The 22587-nt window shown below is 36.2% G+C and overlaps 3 protein-coding genes and 2 long non-coding RNA genes across 5 annotated transcripts; 1 reads left to right on the forward strand and 4 right to left on the reverse strand.

Moving 5' to 3' along the window:
• Positions 1-3990: 3990 nt before the first annotated feature.
• Positions 3991-5678, forward strand: LOC114820466 (uncharacterized). Its single transcript, XM_029091130.2, has 2 exons — positions 3991-5300; positions 5411-5678. Exons 1-2 carry the CDS (start codon positions 4541-4543, stop codon positions 5440-5442), a joined length of 792 nt encoding a protein of 263 aa, XP_028946963.1. The 5' UTR covers positions 3991-4540; the 3' UTR covers positions 5443-5678.
• Positions 5679-9446: 3768 nt separating this feature from the next.
• On the reverse strand, positions 9447-10558 carry LOC114820470 (uncharacterized). The gene is made up of 2 exons (XR_003767849.2): positions 9957-10558; positions 9447-9786 (listed from the first exon to the last, which is right to left on the reverse strand). It is a non-coding gene; the product is annotated as an uncharacterized lncRNA (long non-coding RNA).
• A 1354-nt stretch (positions 10559-11912) lies between these two features.
• LOC103426803 (uncharacterized) lies at positions 11913-15375 on the reverse strand. The gene is made up of 3 exons (XM_008364881.4): positions 14939-15375; positions 12959-14288; positions 11913-12374 (listed from the first exon to the last, which is right to left on the reverse strand). Exons 1-2 carry the CDS (start codon positions 15127-15129, stop codon positions 14096-14098), a joined length of 384 nt encoding a protein of 127 aa, XP_008363103.2. The 5' UTR covers positions 15130-15375; the 3' UTR covers positions 11913-12374; positions 12959-14095.
• LOC103426802 (uncharacterized) lies at positions 12158-13128 on the reverse strand. Its single transcript, XM_008364880.4, has 2 exons — positions 12959-13128; positions 12158-12374 (listed from the first exon to the last, which is right to left on the reverse strand). The coding sequence occupies exons 1-2, from the start codon at positions 13126-13128 to the stop codon at positions 12158-12160; spliced, it is 387 nt and encodes a 128-aa protein (XP_008363102.2).
• Positions 15376-16137: 762 nt separating the features above from the next.
• LOC139189559 (uncharacterized) lies at positions 16138-18601 on the reverse strand. Its single transcript, XR_011573338.1, has 5 exons — positions 18404-18601; positions 18161-18320; positions 17988-18056; positions 17210-17268; positions 16138-16329 (listed from the first exon to the last, which is right to left on the reverse strand). It is a non-coding gene; the product is annotated as an uncharacterized lncRNA (long non-coding RNA).
• Between the last annotated feature and the right edge of the window lie 3986 nt (positions 18602-22587).

Raw genomic sequence — 22587 nt, forward strand, 5'->3', positions numbered from 1 at the left:
ATAATTTTAAGGTCCCCCAAAAATTTAGGGCATCCCTTTTCTCGTCTGATATATAGATCCAAAAATTAACTTCTCCGAAGGCATAAAAAATACAAGTGTTCTAAGCAGAGCAACTATTCCCCTCAAAATTAACTTCTCCGAGGGCATAAAAAAACAAGTGTTCCAAGCAAAGCAACTATTCCCCAGCCCAAAAACAAATTATGCTGTTTCAATTTTACAATTAACTTGCAGTAACAAATGATTCCTGCAAATTTTTAGCTTTAAGATTTATTTGGATTTACTTTTAAAATGATTGAAAAATGACTAAGAATTGGTTCTAAAAAATGACTAAAAATACTTTCAGAAAAAATATTTTTTTGTTCCAAAAACACTTGAAATACTTTCCGGAACAAGCACATATTGTGCTTCTTACAGGAAGCAATTTAAATGTAAATGTTTTTTTTTCAGAATTTACTTACATTTTTACTACGAATTGGTTACAAAAACATTTTCACCAAAAACGCTTTCAATCATTTTAAAACCACATCCAAACGAGCTTAGTTAAAGAGGTTGCATCATATAAAGGAAGACATCATGAACTAAACGCCACCTTCTGTAAGTAATAGTAAATAGAAACTACATAATACAAACATTGAACAACTACGCGGAGCTGTTTGAAAAATAACCAAAATCATAACCCCTAATTGTGAATCGGGCAATATCAACAGACCACAATTTGATCTATCATCCAAGTACTATAAAAACAACCCCAGTTTAACGATAATTCCTCCGCAATTCCATACAAACAACAAAACCAAGGGAATATATTCAATCTAAACTCTTTTAACAAATGAATAGAATAAATAAATGATAATGCCAACACCTATGAATGATCAATCGCAATGACTTGAATCACAAAACGTAAATTAACCGAAAACATTACTTGCCAATACTTCAAAAGCTTCTTGTAAATTAACAGAAAACATTACTTGCCAATACTTAAAAGCTTTAGTTTCATTGGTCACCTCAAATCCTCAGAAAAGAGGTTGTCACGAAAAGAACTTCTGGACCTATCCCACAACCAAGCAGCTTGTATTTGAGCCGAAATTTAGTTTAACTTGTAATTGTGATGAGAGGCTTCGTTCTGGCCATTCGGGCTCGTCGAGCAGTAATCTTCCGGCATCAAATCTCCCTAGAATCATCTAATTGGAATACAATGCATGGCTTACAGCAATGGAATCCAAAACCAACATAATTACATAATATTACAAAGATCCATCAACTAACAGATCTCACAATATCTAATAACATCCGTTATAAACAAATATTAAGGCAAAGGCCAACAATTTAGATGATAATCTCATCCTCAGCTCATAGAATTTGTACTACCATAACATTAATAACGAGGCAATAAACAGTGCAGAAGAGACTTTGGTATCATAAGAATGACTTGTAAAAGTAAGCAGGAACGAATCGGAGGTTTCGAGAATTGTTTAGAAGGATGATATAAGTACGTTTGTGCATAAGTAGACAGAGAAATTACCAACTATATCAAACAAAGTTTTGATTCCAAATTATTTCTGTCCTTTCTTATTCCAAACAAAGTTTTGATTCCAAATTATTCCAAATCGTTTGTGCATAAGTAGACGGAGAAATTACCAACTATATCAAACAAATTATTCCACGATACAATAAATTTGCTTACTTTGAAGTCAAAATGATTGAAAACAATTTGGAATAATTTGAGGTTGATTGAACAACTCCACAGATTGTAAGCATTATCAATCAATTACCAAGTTCCAATTAACATATTTTATATTGTGCTTACAAAATTAGATAAAACTCATTGATTGAGACAATTTGAGCAAGAAACTAATTAATTGATTGTGCAAGTGATTATATGTTCCCTGTGTGAGTGGCAGGCTTTATTTAGCTTTATTAGATTGATGAAATCAATTGAAATAGATTTAGATAGATTAATACCTTTGACGACGAGATATCGATGCGGCCGCAGTTGTCCAGAATCCATGTCCGACTGTTTGCGATTGGGGGCGAGCAAAAATAAGAGACAAAACAATAAGAAAGGACAGACGGCGCACACCACACAACGGAGGGGAGACCCTGGGCAAAAATAAACTCCATGCTGTCTCCCCTCCGAACCAAAAATCGTTATTTTTTTATTGAGATATTTTTTTTGACCTGCCATGCAAGCAGTGGCGAAGCTAGGAATTGTTGGGTGGAGGGGCGAAATTTTTCGAATCCTTACGTCCAATTAGTAAACCATTTCTCAATTAAGACATTACTTCCATCATTTCTCGCTTTATCAAAATCACATTTGAAAAGTAGCAATAACGGCAAAATGCTACATCTTTTGCTATACTATACTTCAATCACTCAAAATTATCAAACTAACGGGTGATCAAACATCGATTGTCCTTCCCCCATAACTTATAGTATCATTCCATTAACTAAATGTATAATGGAAAGAAAAAAAGTCACTTAATCCTATAGTAGAGTCTACTACAAGTAATAACTAATTAGACCAACAATTCAGTTAATTAATATTAATAATTATATAAATTTATTAATAATCAACAATTAATTTAATCAAGAATCAACAATTCAATTAATCAATAATCAACAGTTAAATTCATCAATAATCAACAATTCATTTATCAATAACCATACAATTCATATCAATTATTCTATATCAATTAAACAAAAATTTATATTAAACTATCAATTAGGGATAATTAAATTTAAAAAAAAAAACATTAGACATTAACATTAAAAGTGGCTATGGAAGTTGGCTTGGAAGATGTTGGCTTCGAGGCTCCTTGGAATGGAAAGTGGAAGCCGCTGGCTAAGGCTTGAAGGCTTGAAGCTGGAATGGATGGGGACACAGACAAATGGAAGGTGGTCCCCTTATCTTTTTAACTTTCAATGATCACACGACGCCATTTTTAGCTTCTTACTATTTTTTTAGTACGCCGAAACGATGCCGTTTTGCTTTAGGTTTCTTTTTCATAAACCCAGGTCCAAAAGAACAGACACCCGCATCGCAGAAGCATGAAGGAAAAGGGATGGTTTGTAGGTTTTCCGACGATCTAAAGGGGGCAGCAAGTTGCTGCTGATCATCATTTCCTGAGAGAGGAGGGGCGACCGCCCCTCCTTGCGCCTACGTAGCTTCGCCCTTGCATGCAAGTGCACCTGCCATGGCAAAGGCCGGATGACAAAGATCGGTCCAGCACTCGGCCCTGTAAAACATTTGTGAATGGACAATGAGTTGTGATGAAAATCTTTAAGAAAGTAGTTGACTTGGTAATCAAGTCAAATGAAATCTTTATTCTCAGAAACCTTAAAGGAATAAATATATTTGGAGTTCTAATTGTTTGCAATCAGTTTCGGGACCTTTTATCAAGAGAATATATATATAAGAGTCATGATGGGACTCTGATTGTTTTAGAGGATATCAGGGTGGATATCCTTTCCGTTAATAGGGGGGATTCGATAGAAACCCTAGATATAAAAACAAAGAAGCAGTCCCTGCTTCCATACCGTTCGAATCACAATACTACAGACCTATTTTGTTAGTAGAATTCATAGAGGAGGTATTGGAAGTAGAAGATTGCTTCATCCCTGCACCAGAAGCACAATGGCGACAGGTATGTTTTCATGGCTAAAAGCATGCACAACGATAATGCCATGCAACATGTATATAATGACGTAACCTGCATATTGTTCTTACTGTAACCCTAATAGCATGCTGTTGGTTCCTTGGGTTATCTAACATGTGGTATCAGAGCCACACAGTATGGTTAGGGTTCAATATTAGGACTTACAGATATGATCCATAAACAATAACATTCATGTGATAATTAACTTCCGCTGCACTGATAATTCCTGACATGTATAGATGATGAAGTTGAATATATAGATATACATATATTGTTGCTGTTTAATCCGCGACAGGTTTAGATGGGAAACAGAGAGACAATGTACGTGGGTCATAATCTGATTACAAGAACATTTATTCATCAAAGTTATACTGATGAATATATTTTCAAGACTCATAAACGCTAATCTGCTCAAAAGTGTTTAGCGTGCTTTGGTTGCTTATTGTCCAAGTGATTGGATCTGACTCATTTGATATATGTGAAAATTATTAATCTGCCTAAAGGTGTTTAATGACTACTGTTGAAATTCGAATGAGTTAGTGTATAATGGAAGATGGAATTGACAAGATTATGTAATCCATCTGCTCAAAAGTGTTGGATATATATATATATATTACCCTTGTGTTCTATGTTTGGATTATGCAAAACTAATATAAGCAACTTCAGTCCAAAGATGTTGTTGTGTTTATATGCTATTGAGAGGATGAAGAAACTTGTCATAAGCTTCTTCTTTATATCTGTTATAAAATTTTTGTATAAAATATTAATAAATTTTGTTGAATGCAGCTACTCAAACCACGTCACTCAATTTTACTAACATTGAAACATTGACTGGTTCGAATTTTAAAAAATGGAAAGAGGATATTGAGATAGTGTTGGGACTGATGGATCTGGATCTGGCCTTGAGAGAAGATCAGCCTGCAACAATCACTACTGAAAGCACTGCAGATCAAAGGATTAAGTCTGAAAAATGGGAGAGAGCCAATAGAATGTCAATAATGATCATGAAAAAGGCCATGGCTCAGTCGGTGAAAGGAGGAATTCCAAAGCACACCAATGCCAAGGCTTTTCTTGCTGCCATTGGGGAAAAATACATAGAATCTGGGAAGGCTGAGACTGGAACTTTTCTCACTCAACTCACTTCCATGAAGTTCGATGGAGTTGGGAGTGTGCGTGAGCACATTCTCAAAATGGCAGACCTTGCTCTAAAGCTCAAAGATCTTGAAGTGGTTGTGACTGATCAGTTTCTGGTGCATATGGCACTGAATTCGCTCCCTGCGAAATATGGTCAACTCAAGGTGTCTTATAACACTTCGAAAGACAAGTGGGGTATTGATGAATTAATTTCAATGTGTGCTCAAGAAGAAGACAGGCTGAAAACTGATAAGAATGCAGAAGTGCATTTTGTTCAAACTGAAAAAGGCAATAGAGTTCCAAGTACTGGTCCTATGAATACTGCCAACCAGAAGAAAAAGAAGGTTAATTCTTACCCTTCAATTAAGAATACTAACACTTTTAAAGGATCTCACAAACTTAAACCTATAAACACTGAAAATGATAAAGATAAGGAGTGTTATTTCTGCAAAGAAACAGGCCACATGAGGAAGAATTGCATTGGTTTCAAAAACTGGCTGGTTAGGAAAGGTAAAATCATTAATGTTTTTGTCTGTGTTGAATCGAATTTAATTATCGTTCCTCCTCAAAGCTGGTGGTTTGACACTGGATGTTCCATCCACATAACCAATTCTTTGCAGGGGTTCTCAAAAACAAGGGAAATAAACAATGAGGTCTACAACGTTTTTGTGGGAAATGGGAGCAAGGTGGCTGTGGAGTCTGTGGGCAGTGTTAAATTAGTTTTAGCATCGGGTTTTGTTTTGTTTTTAAGTCCAGTTCTATATGTACCTTCAATGCGAAGGAGTTTAATTTCAGCATCAAAGTTAGTTGAGTCAGGAATCATTTTTGTTGGAGACAATGAAAGTGTAAAATTTTTCCATTCGAATAATAAGAACACCTTGCTTGGAAGTGCTTTTCTCAAAACTGATATGTGGCAAATGGATTGTAGCTATTACAATGAGTGTTTTAATGTGTCATTGAACAGTTCTAAAAGCAACATAACTTCTGAAAAATCATCAATACTTTGGCATAAGAGGCTAGGACATATATCAAAAGAAAGAATGTTAACACTTTCACAACAGCTTTTGTTGCCACAGCTAGATTTCAGTGATTTTAAGGAGTGTGTTGATTGTTTTAAGGGAAAGCTCACGAATACCAGAAAGTTGGGTTCGAATAGAAGTCAAAACTTGCTAGAAATAATTCACACTGATATTTGTGGACCATTTCCGAATAAAACAATTTGTGGGAACAGTTATTACATAACTTTTATTGATGATTTTTCAAGGTTTTCATATGTGTTTTTGATTTCTGATAAGTCTTTGGCACTTGACTGTTTTAAAATTTTTCATTTGGAGGTTGAAAAACAACTTGAAAAACGAATTAAGATTGTGAGATCCGATAGAGGTGGTGAGTATTTTGGCAGGTATACTGAAACTGGACAGCACAAGGGACCTTTTGCGACTTATCTTGAACAAAATGGCATTGTTGCCCAGTATACAACCCCTGGCACTCCACATCAAAATGGAGTAGCAGAAAGAAAGAACAGGACTCTCAAGGATATGGTTCGATCAATGCTGGCACACTCACAATTGCCGATTTTTCTTTGGGGAGAAGCTTTGAAAACTGCTAATTATATCCTGAACCGTGTTCCAAGCAAGTCAGTAAAGTTAGTACCTTTTGAGTGTTGGACAGGGAGGAAACCTAGCTTTAATCATTTCCACGTGTGGGGGTGTAAAGCTGAGGCCAGGTTCTATAACCCTAATGAAAAGAAGTTGGATCCAAGAACGACTAGCTGTTGGTTTATTGGTTATCCAGATAAATCCAAAGGATTCAGATTTTATTGTCCTAATTCTAGCACTCGCATTATGGAAACTAATAATGCAAAATTTGTTGAAGAGGGTTCCATTTGTACATTCGCTCGACCAACATCTGAGTTTGAAGAAACCATAATTCCTTCATTACTTGATCCGCAAGACAACACTGTCGACGTCACTGAGATACCACAACCACTGCTGCTCCAAAGTGACACACACAATTTTCAAGAGGCTGAGACAGTGCTTCCAGATCATAATGATGAAAACGTGATGCCCCCAACTGAAAATACTGTGGTCTTGCCTTCTGTTGTCATCAATGAGGCAGCAGATGTATCTGTCCTAGTACCAAATGAGGTTCAACACAATGCACAACATATAAGGCGCTCTCAAAGAACACGAAAGGCAAACATTTCCTCAGACTTTGTATACCTCCATGAGGCTGAGCATAATGTAGGTGATGAGGATGATCCTATTTCTTTCAATCAAGCAGTTTCAAGTGCTCGGTCCAAACTATGGTATGCAGCTATGGAAGAAGAGCTGCATTCCATGTACAAGAATGATGTATGGACCTTAGTTCCCAATGATCAGCAAGTAACTAAAGTAATAGGCTGCAAATGGGTCTACAAAACAAAAAGGGATTCTCATGGACAAGTTGACAAACATAAAGCAAGACTAGTGGCTAAAGGGTTTACGCAGAGAGAAGGATTCGATTACAATGAAACCTTCTCTCCTGTATCCACCAAGGATTCGATGCGAGTTCTTTTAGCTCTCACTGCACATTTTGATCTTGAACTTCATCAGATGGATGTCAAGACTGCTTTCCTCAATGGAGACTTGGAGGAAGACATATACATGGCACAACCACCAGGATTTGTTGAAAGGGGGAAGGAATCATTGGTCTGCAAATTGAACAAGTCCATTTATGGGCTAAAACAGGCTTCAAGACAGTGGAACAAGAAGTTTGATCAAGTTATAATGGCAGCAGGTTTTCAAGAGAACAAGATGGATGAATGTGTGTATTTAAAGGTCAGTGATTCTAAGTTCATATTCTTGGTCTTATATGTCGATGATATACTATTGGCAAGCTCGGATATATCATTGTTACATGCAACCAAGAAACTGTTAACAGAAAGCTTTGATATGAAAGATTTGGGAGAAGCTCAGTTTGTGCTTGGTATTGAGATAATACGATATCGTAGCAAAAGGGTTCTTGGTCTTTCTCAGAAACAATACATTGATAGAGTCATCAAAAGATACAACATGGAGAAGTGCTCTAGTGGCGAATTACCTATTGGGAAAAGGGATAAGATGAGTACTGAACAAAGTCCCAAAAATGAGTTGGAAAAGGAAAGCATGAAGGACAAGCCCTATGCATCTTTAGTTGGCAGTTTAATGTATGCTCAAGTATGCACTAGGCCTGACTTAGCATTTGCAGTGAGTGTACTAGGAAGATTTCAATCAAATCCTGGCACAGCTCATTGGATTGCAGCCAAGAAAGTTCTCAGGTATTTAAAGAGGACAAGGGATTATATGCTGACTTATAGCTATGTTGATAACCTGCAGCTGGTGGCATACACAGATTCGGACTTAACTGGATGCGTGGATGACAGAAAATCAACCAACGGTTATATTTTCTTACTTGCGGGTGGAGCTGTCTCATGGAAAAGCGCAAAACAAGGCTCTATTGCATCCTCCACTATGGAAGCTGAGTTTATTGGATGTTATGCAGCGACCAAGCAAGCTATTTGGTTAAGAAATATGGTGAAAGAACTGAGAATTGTTGACAATATTGAGAGACCATTAAGAATATATTGTGACAACAAGGCTTCAGTGTTCTTCTCGAAGAACAACAAAAGGTCGTTGGCTTGCAGGCTGATGGATATAAAGTATCTAAAGGTTAGAGATGAAGTGAGAAAGGGAACGGTGGACATTCAACATATCAACACTGAGTTGATGATAGCTGATCCTATGACAAAGGCTTTATCAGTGGGAGTCTTTAAGCGGCATGTCTACAACATGGGCGTTAGAGAGACTTTTGATTCAGTTAATGAGTGGGAGTAAGCACTCGATTAATTGATAACCGTTTCTTTCAGATTTATTTTGGATTGTGATTTGGATATTATATATTGAGAATTAATATTTGAAGTTTCTTTGACAGATAATTTTGTACTGATAAATGAATCAGTTTGTGTTGTGAGGAACTGGAATTTTGACTGCCAGTTCTGTACATCATGATCTCTTTGGTAACACAGTGCTCTTAAGTTAAGTGTGTATGTGATCATGGAGGAAAAATACAGTTTCACTTGTATTTTTATTTCCTTGGTTCTGCATTTGATTTTAAGAGTGACAGGTTGCTTTAAAAGGACATGGTTGCAAGCCTGAAAGGACTCTAGTGATCACCATGTATATTTATTTCGTTAAGGGGTTCGCATTGCCATTCAAGTGGGAGAATGTAAAACATTTGTGAATGGACAATGAGTTGTGATGAAAATCTTTAAGAAAGTAGTTGACTTGGTAATCAAGTCAAATGAAATCTTTATTCTCAGAAACCTTAAAGGAATAAATATATTTGGAGTTCTAATTGTTTGCAATCAGTTTCGGGACCTTTTATCAAGAGAATATATATATAAGAGTCATGATGGGACTCTGATTGTTTTAGAGGATATCAGGGTGGATATCCTTTCCGTTAATAGGGGGGATTCGATAGAAACCCTAGATATAAAAACAAAGAAGCAGTCCCTGCTTCCATACCGTTCGAATCACAATACTACAGACCTATTTTGTTAGTAGAATTCATAGAGGAGGTATTGGAAGTAGAAGATTGCTTCATCCCTGCACCAGAAGCACAATGGCGACAGGTATGTTTTCATGGCTAAAAGCATGCACAACGATAATGCCATGCAACATGTATATAATGACGTAACCTGCATATTGTTCTTACTGTAACCCTAATAGCATGCTGTTGGTTCCACCGAGCCTTTCGTCCCGATAACTTATACATCCATCTGAATTCAACCCATAACCCCAACCCAAATCCCACGATATAAAAGCTTCAGTCTCATGAAATTACAACCATGAACTATGACCCTTTGGTTAAGATTAAACATGCTTCAGCCACCACGAGATCGAATTGGATCAGCTGCTGAAACGACGCCGGATACTTGTAATCTCTTCCGATTTGGTTAGAGCTCCGCCTACGAAATCTGTTTGGACGCCAAAACATACATCAATCAAAATCTATAGGGAGCAGAAACACTAAAAGCTAAAATTCATTGCAAATTAATAAAATTTAAACAAAAAAGCAAAAACAATAACGATTTGATACAAAATTTCATATCCAGATTAGTAAAACGAATCGAAAACATATACGAACCTGTAAATTCGAATCGAAGAGCGACGAACACAGAAGCTCGAGCTGGTAAAACCGCCTGAATTCAAAAGCAGCTCAAACCATCACCTCACAATCTCAAACCAACATCAACGCATAGATCTCGGCACGATCGACGCGAATCCGATGGAAATCGACATAGAAAACAATCCATGGAGGGTAAATCTGGAGAAGAACTCCGGATGCGCATTGAGGTTGTGAGAGGAGAGAGAATAATTGGTAGCGTGAACCTTGAATGGTTGATAAGCAGGCACCCTAACGTATTTATAGGAGGATAAATTGGATAGACGGCTGGGATTGGTTAATTATCATCGTGATCGACGGCTGGTGTTGATCATGTGGTTCGGTAGATTTGGCGGTGGCGTAACCATACACGTACTCTGATGCGCTGGAGACAGAGAAAGCACACCCCATTTTATTCACGGACAAGGTTGTCTGCCCTCTTGTTTTCGTGCTCTTTTGTTTTATGTGGTCACGGTTAAACCACGTTAATATTTTATATTACTTTTTTTATAGAGATAATAAGACAAAAATGAATACTAATATAAAATGTTAACGTTGATTAACCTTAACCATACAAACAGGAAGGCATGAGAGGGTACGGGACCAAAGAGGATTGTCCTTTTATTGACCATATCAAACACGACATGTAGTTTATTACGCCGCCTCGATAGGTTGTTTGGTGGGAATCGGATTCGATTTTTATGTGAATGTTTATTTTGTTGGGATAGAGTTCATAAACATATTGGATTCTATTTCTATTAAAAATAATAGTTGTATAAATATCTATTTTGTTTTATTACTATAATTTTGGTTGGTTCTCTATTATTCGATATATCTGGGCTGATGGTTTCTTCATTGGGCCTTAAGAGTATTAGGAGATATGGCCCAAGCCCGAAATTATAGGTTTTTCTGTATTTGTAACTCGGTTTTATAAATGATTACTTACGTAAATATGACTAATATATTGTGTAACTTATGTACTTATCACCTGTTTCAGATGCCCTTTGTTAAAATGTTGGTTTTTTATGTGCCTGGTGATATTATTCTTTACTTGTAAGTGATACTTCTTAGGTTTGATTCCCATCAAAGGCAAATTCGAACAAAAATATTATAGCTATTTCATTTTGAGGTTTACCTCACTCCCACCCATCAGCATAGATTATAGGGGTGTGATATCCACACATCATTTTTTACTTATCTCACACCTTTTTGGTTTTTAGTCGTCGGATCAGATGAATTAAAGAAGATCAACGGACAGAAATTAACAAGGAGTGTGTGAGAAGTAAAAATGGGTGTGTGGATAGCACACCCCTAGATTATATTGTATGTATTCAAAAAAGGTTGCTTGTCCCACTCAGTACTATTGTTTTGTGATATTTCTCTTCACTTTGAGAGATCATCTCGTGGATAGCGAATTCGATACCAAATTCGTTTATCCATTGTGTGGCTTAGCCGAACTTCCCATATCCTTAGTGTAAAAAAATATTGATGTATTTATAAAAAAATAAAAAATAAAGTTGCTTGTTCGTAATTTGTTTATACTTGTTTCCCTTGGGTGTTTTTAATATGTAGCAAGCTTTGATCGTGTTTTGTTCTTGAAGGAATTTTCACTTTCGGTTGGGTTTGTTACTTGGGCCATAAGAAACTCTATCTGGCTTCGGTCTCCTTCTGATTGATCGTTGAAGGGGCATTAACAACTCAATCCAATCCGTCTAAATTGATGGTTCTTCTGCTCTCATGGGCATTTGAGTTTACACCACTTTTGGCATTCAACTTTTTTAGGGTTTACACGTATCTTAAAAATGTTTGCTATTAGGTTTAACAAATCGAACCATGATGCAAAGTTCACAATTCAATCTATGCTGGGTCGGATGCAAGTTGCTTTAAACTTTAACGAACGTTAACATTAACACATACAAACTATGAAGATAATCCGAATGAAAAATCAAGCAAAGAATGATTACTTATTAGCATTAATACTTACATATAGCTAGGATTACCAAGAAGAATTATAGTTCAATCACTCAAATTGAGCGTCCATGCACTCTTGATTATCAACACATAACAAAAATAAAAACTTTGGATGCGGTCTTTATAAAAAATGAAAAGGAACTACATAAAAAGCCACGTATCCATGCAGTCGTTTTGTAGAGACATTAGGGCTATTGGCATTGGTTGCTTAATTAGTTTGTAGATGCATTGGCCTGGGTCTGGCATCTCCCTTTCTCCTTCTCCTTGACTTCGCTTCCCTGCGTCTTGTCATAAGCAGGGTGATTCTCATGGATCAGCTGATCCTGTTCCGTCTTCGGAAAAGTCTGATTGTCCGAAAACACTCCTCCAAATCCTTCTTCATCGGACCTTGTCGCGTACCCTTCCCCAAATGATTGGGACATCACATCTCTATATATATAAGAACGTACATTAAGTGATTACATTTAGCTACTAATCATAAACAAAACTTTCTTGAACTGTCTAGCATCATAAATTGCTTACATTGTACGACTGTCAATTTTTATAAGGGTCTTTATGAATCTAAACGTTGATTCTAATGAAAGTTTAAGAGTGATTAAACTTGACCGTTAATAGGATAATTTTTGTTTGAATGTACATCTCAAGCTATGGAAAATATATGATATATCAAACAATACGTTTACTAGAAAGTGCTTTTAGAATATAGTTAAAAACACTTTTAAAGCACAAAAAAACAAATATTCGTGATAATTTTTGGCAGAGAAAGTATTTGTGATTTTTTTTATTGGAAAGTTAGTGAGAAATATTTTGTCAAGAACCACTTGATTTCTTATTATGAGTCTCGTAGTATTGCTTATAAGTTATAACATCAATTTCAAAAAAAACGTTCACGAACAAAATTGTTCGAAAAAAACACATTCGAAAAAGAATCCATCCTCGAGCATGACAAGATAACATTACCTGCACACAAAAGCTAGAAAATTTTGAGTACCACAAGGCAATGAGCAACTAACCCAGTTTTCTGATCGGGACACTCTGCCTTGTTCATGTTGTGTTTACTGTTTGGATCGCTAGAAATAGTTGTGGCCTGCCTTAATACGACTCCGGAAGCAATCCGACCCGAGTTCGACGGTGCTCGGATTTGGGTTCTGAGTGATTTTACTGCATGAATCATCTTTTGCATTCTTACAAAAATTTTACAGCTTGCTATAAATACATGAAGAAAAACTTACGACGATGAACCAGTAAATACATGCGGGTAAAATTGTCAAGTCCCCAAGTGGCAAATATGTCCGGTTCTATGGGACGGAAGTTCAATTTCGCCCATCAAAACTAGAAATAAATGGATTGTAGCGAATAATGGTACACCGCACACTCCACTTTCTAATTACAATTTAAATGTAGGTTTTGTTTGTACCGCATTTAGCGGGTAATGTCTCGTCTAGCGAGTAATGTGGTTGCTTGTTAACGATGGTTTGATGTGGTCTCGCTTATTGGCAGTGTCATTACATGTGCCTAATTAGGTTCATTGCGTATTTGTGATGGAGCTAAACTTGTGCACTTTTGCTAATACATAATCCTTGTGGTAGCCAAATTGGGAGGATTATCCTTATGCTTGTTTGTGCGAATTATATTTACATCATTGAATTGGTCTAAAGAATGTATCTATGTGGGAACCCTTGTACTTGTTCTTATCTGTTAATGATATCACTATCGTTTTCTGTAAAAGAAATAAAGTATACAACATGATTAATATGTCTCGTGTTACCCTACACGTGTTGTACCATTTTACTTTCCTTAGAAAAATCTCCCATCGTGTTGTAACCGTTCACTTGATCGTGAACTAAATTAATATGTCTCGTGTTACACCACACTACACGTGTACCACTTTACTTTCCTTATGTAGTGAAAAATCTCTCATTGTGTTGCAACAGTTGACTTGATTGTGAACTATCTCCAACCACGAGATGAGAAAACTATGACATTAATTATTTATTAACACAAAATATTTACATACACCTACAACAAGCTGAGTAATAAATTACACGGAGGACATATAGTTAACCACTCGAACCAGACTCTCACACGAGTCTGGCATTTGCTCTTCAAAAAACAAACGACACATGCAGATGCAGCGTGCTGTATTTTATCTATGCAGAGGGACTCGTCTTGTGTCGGGCTTTCTCCTTCTCCTTCACTTCACTTCCCGGCGACTTGTCGTTGGCCGGATGGTCGTCATGGATCAGCTGATCCTGCTCCGTTATAGCCCCGTATATCCCACCATATCCTTCGTCCTCGCACCTCGATGCATACCCGACCCCGAAAGACTCCAACAAAATGTCTCTGATAGTGTTCATATACAAACACCTTAGTCAACAGATTTAAACCACCAATTTTGACACTCAAAGTTTTAGCCACTGAGGAACGTACACCTCTCCTGATTTTGCACTTTTTTTTAATATTTTCAATCAGCAAACTCAATATTCTATTATTTTTACCAATTTTTCTGTACCACTTTGTTATATATATATGTAAAATATACCAATCTATTTTATGTAAAATGTCCCTATTTTATTATTTTAGAAAGTGAATCTATTCACTTTTTCTTTTTTATATACGCATATTTTGAAATGAAATGTATCTTTTTTTTTAATTTAACACACACCACTATTTAAAAATAAAAATAAACATTTTACTTTTAAAAATTAAACATTCATATTCAGTATTAACCTGTGCATGATTTTAAGAATAATTTAATAATTTATGTTATTAAATTTCTTAATTAATACTGAAATTTGATATTTTAATCAAAGTATTCAAATTAATAAAGCTTTCGACCTAAAATTTTAATCAATCAAAGACGAGAACCAAAATTTCCACAACATAATCGGCATATTATTGATAGATTAGCCACGTTATCGACACAAAGTTCTATCTTTTCTAGTCATGAATTTGAAAAAAATACAAGTATATGTAAAAGAAAATATTCTAACCCAGTTTTCAGAGTAGGTTCCTCCTGCTGCTTGTCCATGTTACTGTTCTTACTAGAAACGTGAACACTTGCAGCCTGCTTGAATCGGACTCGGGTAGCTTTCCGGCCAAAGTTTGACGGCAGCGGCGGCGTGAATATCAAACCTGGCGGTTGTGGTCTAATCAATCTGATCGCGGTGATCATCTTTTGCATCTTCAAATTTGCGCTGCTTTGCTATTTATACTCAGAGGTTGAAACTTGTGTTGTTTTATACACTCACGCAGTGTAAAAATCTGAAGTCACCAGATTTCTCCGACTCTTGTAGGAATATGTTACCAGAAGCCTTGTTCTCGCGTCATGGTACATGGTGATGTGGGGACACGTATCGAATTTTGGAGAGAAAAGTGATTACGTAGCAATTCAAGTGCGCACGGCACTACATGCCATTTGAATCTTGACACGGTTTTTTGCTGGGAAAAGATAAGGGATACGGATGAGCAACGACATGGGCAGGTTTTATTGGTTGCCCCTGAGGGAAAGAAAGGTATAACCAGTGTATAAAATAATATTCTTTGATTGAAACCTTGTTAGTTTTTAGTTTTTGATTGAGGTCCCTAACATTAATGTAATAATGTAAGTTACTATATTTTTTAAATTAAAAATTAAAAATTGAAATTTGTAATTGTTTATATTAATGAGATTTTAAATAAAACCTATAATTTATGGGATTAAAAATAATAAAATATAAATTATACTCTATTATATTGTGTGTGTACATATATGTATGGGTACAGTAACCAAAATTAACAAAAAAGGTTATTGTACCAAAACATGGATACATTCTCAAATCAACGAAAAAGAATGTACCTATATAAGTTTAAACATGGATTAAAAAATTTGAATGGATTTTATATTAAAAAAAAGGGTACATTTTACATATAACAAATTGATATATTTGAGAATGGGTACATTTAAGATTAAAAAAAATTGAAAAATTATATGAATGGGTACATTTAAGATTAAAAAATTGAGAATCTTTTTATATATAAAAAAAACTAATAGGTACAAACTTAATTTAATTTAATTTTTTTATTATTTTGGAAATGTTTGAATTGAAAATTAATTAGAAGTTTAATAGAGGTGTGAGTATTAAACCCTAAATTAATTACTAATTTTTATATTAAAAAATTATATAATAAACATGTAAATTCATTATCACATTCATTGACACACCCCGTCCCGAAGGAGGGCATGCTGGCCGTCACGTGAGAGTGACGTAACCATTTGCACAGTACGGAAGCTTTAAGATACAATTTATAAGTTGATACACCCGAAGGTGAGTCCTAATTTTGTCCAATCTGTCAGAACACCGTCGAATTCCTCGTAGTCACCACACCTTTGTGATTCCTGAACCTGGAGGGGCGCAAAACCAAAATTGAGTGGGTCAGTAAAACAATTCTTTTCCAAATCCAAACATTTCTCAAAACGTTATAACCCCTCTCCGTAAAACTTGTATACTTTCCCAGAAATGTAAAATATAAATATACATATATATTCTCAATACTTCAATTCATTAACTCAACATTTTTCAGTACAAATATGTCATGCCATGTCGGAATTCAACAGTTAAGTATGAATGCATCAACAATAATTATATCAGGTGCAAAAAGTAATCAACCGGAGGCCCTCTAATAGCCTTGTACGGTTGAACCTAGAGCTCAAAATCTATCACTCTCACTCTGCCGGAGTCACCTCTGTGACCTGTCCGGCCTTCTGCACACAAGTTACGCTCTAGTGCTTCTCTCATCAATCATCTGTGCACATAATCTAAGGTCACCCACCAGTCGAAATCTCACTAACACTCTTCGACTGGCCTGTCGCACCCACTCCGCGTGGACTGTGCGACCAGCATCTACTTGGATCCAAGGCGAGCGTGCGATGCGGTGAATACTATAAGCACTAAACCATGGTGCAGGATTTGAGCTCAATATATATCAACATCATCATAACAGTATTTAAATACTCACCTGATACTCACCTGTGCGTCCGCCGCACCATTCATTCATATGCATCATATCTCAATTCATACTTTTCATATCATTTCATGCATGGCAATTCGATTCACATTTCTATATACTTTGCATATACTTTTATGCATGGCATCTCAATTCACATTTCAATATACTTTTCATATAATTTTATACATTGCATTTAAAGCATACTTTCATGCATTTTCAATTTCTGGGAAAACGGTAAGTATATATGTATACGGAAAACAAAACTGCCCACTCACCTGGAGTTCGCCCTACAACTCCCTAGCACAATACGCCAAGGCGTCATGACGATCGGCGCCTAAAACAATAATCAATTCTAACCTCAGAATTCATATCGATAGAATATATATCTTATATAAAATACGTCACTATGTAGTTCGATCCGGAAGATCCGCCACTCAGATTTTAAATCCATAACTTCTAGAGGTCCACAATATATCTCTAGGATAACATCCTAAAATTTCATCACCATCCAACGGTCGGATCTCCGTCAAATAACAAAACTAAGTGACGGTTAACATGTTATTTTATGAACTTACAACTCCAATTCCGGAAGATCCGTAACTCAGATTCCCAATCCGTAAGTTCCAATAATCCTCAAATATTACGTATTACAACGTATCAAAGTTTGGTAACGATCCAACGGTCAGATCATCAATTCACATTTTCACCTAAATGCAAAAACTATAAAAAGTTATTCGAACACCTAACCAACAATCCTTAATAACTTTCTCATACGGTGTTCAATTTGGGTATATGAATATACCACAGTGATCTACTCGACGTCACGGACGTTGAAATTTTTTTAAAATAATTTTTTACTGTAGCACGCTCCCCCACGCGCCAAGGAAGGCACGGACCTACGCGCCCCCACGCGCACCTTCTTCTTCCTTGGGTCGCCGGACTGGTTTTCCCGGCGGCCGTTTTTCAAATTGCCATAACTTTGTCATTTCTCAACGAAATCAAATGATTCAAAAACGAAAGTTGTAGCCCTTGAAGAGACAAAGAGACTGGTACCTTGCACAACACCTAGTTCGCCGTGTTTTTGCCGGAAACTTCCTCGAAAGCCTCGGAGGTCGCCGGAAACTGGGTAAGATTCAAATGAGTATAACTTCTTCAATACTCAACGAAATTGAGTGAAAAAAAAGGAAAGTTGTAGTACTTGACGAGACAAAGAGATTGATACCTACCTCGACTCCTAACTCGCCGGGGATTCGCCGGAAAAAGCCTCGAAAGCTCCGGCCAAACTTTGAACTTGTCGATCTCCGTGTTCTTACGTCCAAAAACTTCCAACGAAGCACTCCGAGCTTCCTTGGGACCTCACTAAGCTCGCTGTGATCTTTTTTTAGCCTAAAACGTAGTCATTTAGAAGATCATGAACAGTACCATTTCACGGGAACTTTGAAACTAGGGTTTTCCGAAGCAAAACTTACCTGAAATGGATACCATCGTGATCGTGGAGGTTCCAGGAGTTTGATGGTGGTCTTAACTCCGTCGTTGGTGGAAGTTTAAGGTTGTTTTGTGGTTGGTTTGTTCGAACGGAGAAGAAGAGTGACAGAGAGAGTGAGAGAGTCGTGAGGGAAGAGAGAGAGACAGGGTACGGGAAATAGGGAGGGATTTGAGGTGTGTGGTCTTACCAAAACCCCAAATCACAAAATTCCATCTCCAAATAACTTAGGAACATATATTTCACCAATATATAATTCACATATCTTAATCACGTTTAAGGGCAATTCCGTCAATTTACAATCACGAGTGTAAAACTTTGGGACGGGCTGTGACATTCATGCTAGGGACTTGAATCAAAATTTGAGAACTAACAAGGTCTTAGTCAATGAACAGTAAAAACTAGGGACCAGATACTAATTTTTCCTAAAAAAAATAGCCTGTTTAGTTTTTCTTATTGGATAAGCAATAAAGTACGGATTTTTTCCCCAGCCCCTAAGATCATCTTCAATGATTGTGCTAAAAGTAAAATATTTTAGTCCGGAAAATTTAGCTTTTAGCCCAGAAACAGTTTTTCTGCTCCAACCGTTCTAGCCTAAAATTTTTGCCCGGGATTATTTTTTTTGTTAAATTAATTTTTTTTAAATAAATATGTAGACTATCATAAATTAATTTTATGAACATTTTAATATAAAAAATAATTAAATTCATATTTTTGGGCTAAATTTCGGGAGGAATCTGACTTTGGTTTAGCATTTAGCCCAAATTTTCCCCTTGGGTTGGAATGGGTTTGGAGAGAAATTTTGGGGGGTAGTTTGGCTTTTAGCCCACCATTGGAGAGATTTTTCGGTGTGACCACTACACGGAGTGGTACACCACGTGTTACTATGCAAATTGTGGAATATGTGTACTAAAAAGTTAATAACTTAAAAAATAAAATTTCCCACCACTCATATTAAAACAAGTGGTGTACCACTTGTGTTCCCGTTACAACTAAAAATTTCTTCTCTGAGGATATGTCAAATATAGTATGTCAAAATTTTATTTGATGACTGATGTGCAAATTGAATACAAATGCTAAATCTTCTTCTTTTCCAATGGATGTGTCAAATAATTATTTTTTTATTTTATTGGGCCTAAAGTTACATTAACTATTAAAAAACAATCAAAATTAATTTTAGTTTGTATTATATGAGTTGTTAATGCGACTCATACATTAAAAATTAAATTAAATATATTTGACTCTTTTTTTGTTTGCTGTAAAAAAAGGCAGCTAGAAAGTAAGAAGTCAAATGACTCCAATGCCACATCATATATGGTATATCCATTGATGAACATTTGAATGTCTTTTAATCCTATTTGATATATTTGACATCTCCTTTGAAGATAGTCTAATTATCTCGCAATCTCTTCTACAGCCAACCTAACAACAATAACAGAAGCGGTAGGAATCAGTGTATTCAGGTTAAGTTCCTCGTACCCTAAGAAAATGAAATAATTAATGATACAAGCAACAACTGAATTATGACTTGGCCCACGTAGCTCATAGTTGGATTGTTGATTCTTTTGATAGTGTTACAGTCTTATAGTATTAGTTTCACAATGAACTAGTAATAATGTGGTTAAAATTCATCTTAGACGAAAATCGAATATAAGATCTTTCACTTACAAATAAAGAAAAATACTAATAGACCGTAGTACTAAGTGACTCACATTAACTGCACAAACCCGTGCCTACAAACAAATAAAAAAAGAAAAAAAAAACTGCTCCACTGTTGACAACTGTGTGGGTTTAGACTAGTCGGTGTCGTTGTTCATTCTATAGGATAAAAAGCCCAATGTTTTCCAGCCCAGAACGCAGCCTATAGCCTCCACTGTTGACAACTATGGGCTACCCCCAACTGGACCCATTAAACCCAATAGAATGTTGTTTTTTGTTACGTTGCCTTGGTGTCACCGTAGTGTGCGAGTGTAAATCAGAACTAAGAACTTATGTAAACAAGATACTGTCATACTGTCATCGTAGTGTTCCAAATTAATTATATCGTGTCACCTCGTTTGAGATTTTACTAAAATCTTTTAGTTGCCTTTCCGATTCTTGAAAGGTGCATGCAAAGTCTTCTCATTCACAAGATTTAAGTTGGTTTACCACAAAAAACAACGTTCTCAGAACAGTTGGAACATCATGAAATCAGATGAGATCAAAATACCAAAAACTCATGTGACCAGATAGTTTGCCGGGGAACTTTTTACGTCACAGCTAGACCTGTAAACGGGTCGGGTTTATTGGGTTTGGGTCGGGTTCAACCCAACCCGTTAAGCTAACGGGTCACCCGTTATCACCCGTTAACAATTATTATTATTATTTTTTTTTAATAAAGTTTATTTTTTGTTATCAAGACTTTACTAAAATTACTAAAATATCCTCAACTAACGGGTGTTAACGGGTCTAACGGGTTGACCCAAAGTGACCCGTTATTTAACGGGTTGTTAACGGGTTCACCCGTTAGTGACCCGACCCGTTAAGCATCCACCCAAATACAAATATTAACGGGTTGGGTCGGGTCGGGTTAACGGGTTGGGTCCAAAATGCCAAGCCTAGTCACAGCTGCAGCAAAATGGTAGAGCCACAATCTTTGGGTTACCTAGTTTTACAGGAAGGTAAGGGAATTTATGAGACATGCCGTGTGGACATTCCATAGAATTCAACTACAATTTGCAGTCGATTCAACGTAAGATGATCTTGTCGATGACAACCTTTTAGTCTCTTTACTTTCGGCAGCGTTAGTAAATATGAGTCATGATCCAGTCAGCCAATGCATATCTGACATGTCACTATCTTATGCTACTACAAGTCAACAAGTGCGAAGGAAGGTGGTCCCACATGACCGTTGCAGCATGCGATGTCATCATCTCACCACATTCTAAAATCCAGCCTTGGCAAGACGAAGTTAGATTCTCTCGCTTTGTTTTTTCAAATATGCAGCTGATCTTTTCAGCAGCTAAGTTCAGTTAATTTTTTTTTTCCTTCTCTTTTCATTTAATTGAAGGGCCATGATTAAGTTAAAATTTAGTTGGAATTATGTGAGTGAGGGAGCAGAGTCAAAAGCGAACAAATAAGATTCAGACGTTACCATTTTGTATTAACTTCTTTAAAAAAAGAAAAATAAAACATAAAAGTGTGAAAAAAAATGAGAGGAAATGAGTTAAAAAATAGAAGGAAGAAAATCCTTCTTGCGAACGACCAACCAGACCCCAAAATATTTGGAGAATTGGACTTAGTTGTTGCTTATGACCAATTACGATTGAACACGTGTTCAAGTTTTAATTAAAAAATAAAAATTTAGATACGTATCTAGCTATGATTGATTGTAAACAGCTGCTGATGCTGATCGGATCAGCAACGAAGTTCTATCCGTATTTGGGTAGCGGAAAGTATGATTTGATCGGATGAGAGTCGTGCAATTGCAAACTGCAAAGCAAACGCTTCCTATATTATCAACAGCTTTTGGCTGCAAAAGACTAGTCAAGGTTTTGACTAAACCCTTCAATCCTCTTTGCACTATTCCATTACCGTTGTCTAAAGTTCTCACCTTTTAACCCCAACTATATCTATATCCCAACTAAAAAGAAAAAATCTTTTGTTCAAAAAAAAAAAAATCTATATTATTTTGTTTTATGTACTAAAGTACTTTAAAAATCTTTAGAATTTATAGATTGAAGTACTAGATTCAGTGTTTTATTGTGCTAAGACAATAAATTCTCCTCACACGGACACAGTGTGAGTTAAACATTTACGAAAGTTTGTAAGATGATATCATTTGAGCTTTAACAATAGTAATAAGGTATACGCATTCTTTCGACATGTTCTTAATCAGTAAATATGTCTAGGTACAATATACAATACACACACATGGCATTTTTTTGACGAAATTGCACCCCCAATTTCTTAGTGTTGGGCTCTTTCACTTGGCCGTTTTTGAAAATTCACATGTCACATAACAATGTTTGAATGGCCAAAGGCATTTCCAGAAGAGTTCTCTTTGACACACGTACACTAGAGTAACCAAAAAAAAAAACTGGTAACTCTTGTCAATTACTTCCAATTCCACCATTTATTAGTTCATGACCTTCAGATTATAACTGAGTTAACCAGTGCCTTAGCTGTCAA

The sequence above is a fragment of the Malus domestica genome, chromosome 02, assembly GCF_042453785.1.
Source record: "Malus domestica chromosome 02, GDT2T_hap1".
NCBI classification, from domain to species: Eukaryota; Viridiplantae; Streptophyta; class Magnoliopsida; order Rosales; family Rosaceae; genus Malus; species Malus domestica.

What these genes read in the sequence shown, in the direction of transcription:
- LOC114820466 (XM_029091130.2), top strand. Translation starts at nt 4,541, where the DNA reads ATGGATCTGGATCTGGCCTTGAGAGAAGATCAGCCTGCAACAATCACT. An exon ending in AAACTGGCTGGTTAGGAAAG is followed by an intron (nt 5,301 to 5,410) that starts GTAAAATCATTA and finishes AATTCTTTGCAG; the next exon opens with GGGTTCTCAAAAACAAGGGA.
- LOC103426802 (XM_008364880.4), bottom strand. Translation starts at nt 13,128, where the DNA reads ATGCAAAAGATGATTCATGCAGTAAAATCACTCAGAACCCAAATCCGA. An exon ending in TGTCCCGATCAGAAAACTGG is followed by an intron (nt 12,375 to 12,958) that starts GTTAGTTGCTCA and finishes TTATATATATAG; the next exon opens with AGATGTGATGTCCCAATCAT.
- LOC103426803 (XM_008364881.4), bottom strand. Translation starts at nt 15,129, where the DNA reads ATGCAAAAGATGATCACCGCGATCAGATTGATTAGACCACAACCGCCA. An exon ending in GAACCTACTCTGAAAACTGG is followed by an intron (nt 14,289 to 14,938) that starts GTTAGAATATTT and finishes GAACACTATCAG; the next exon opens with AGACATTTTGTTGGAGTCTT.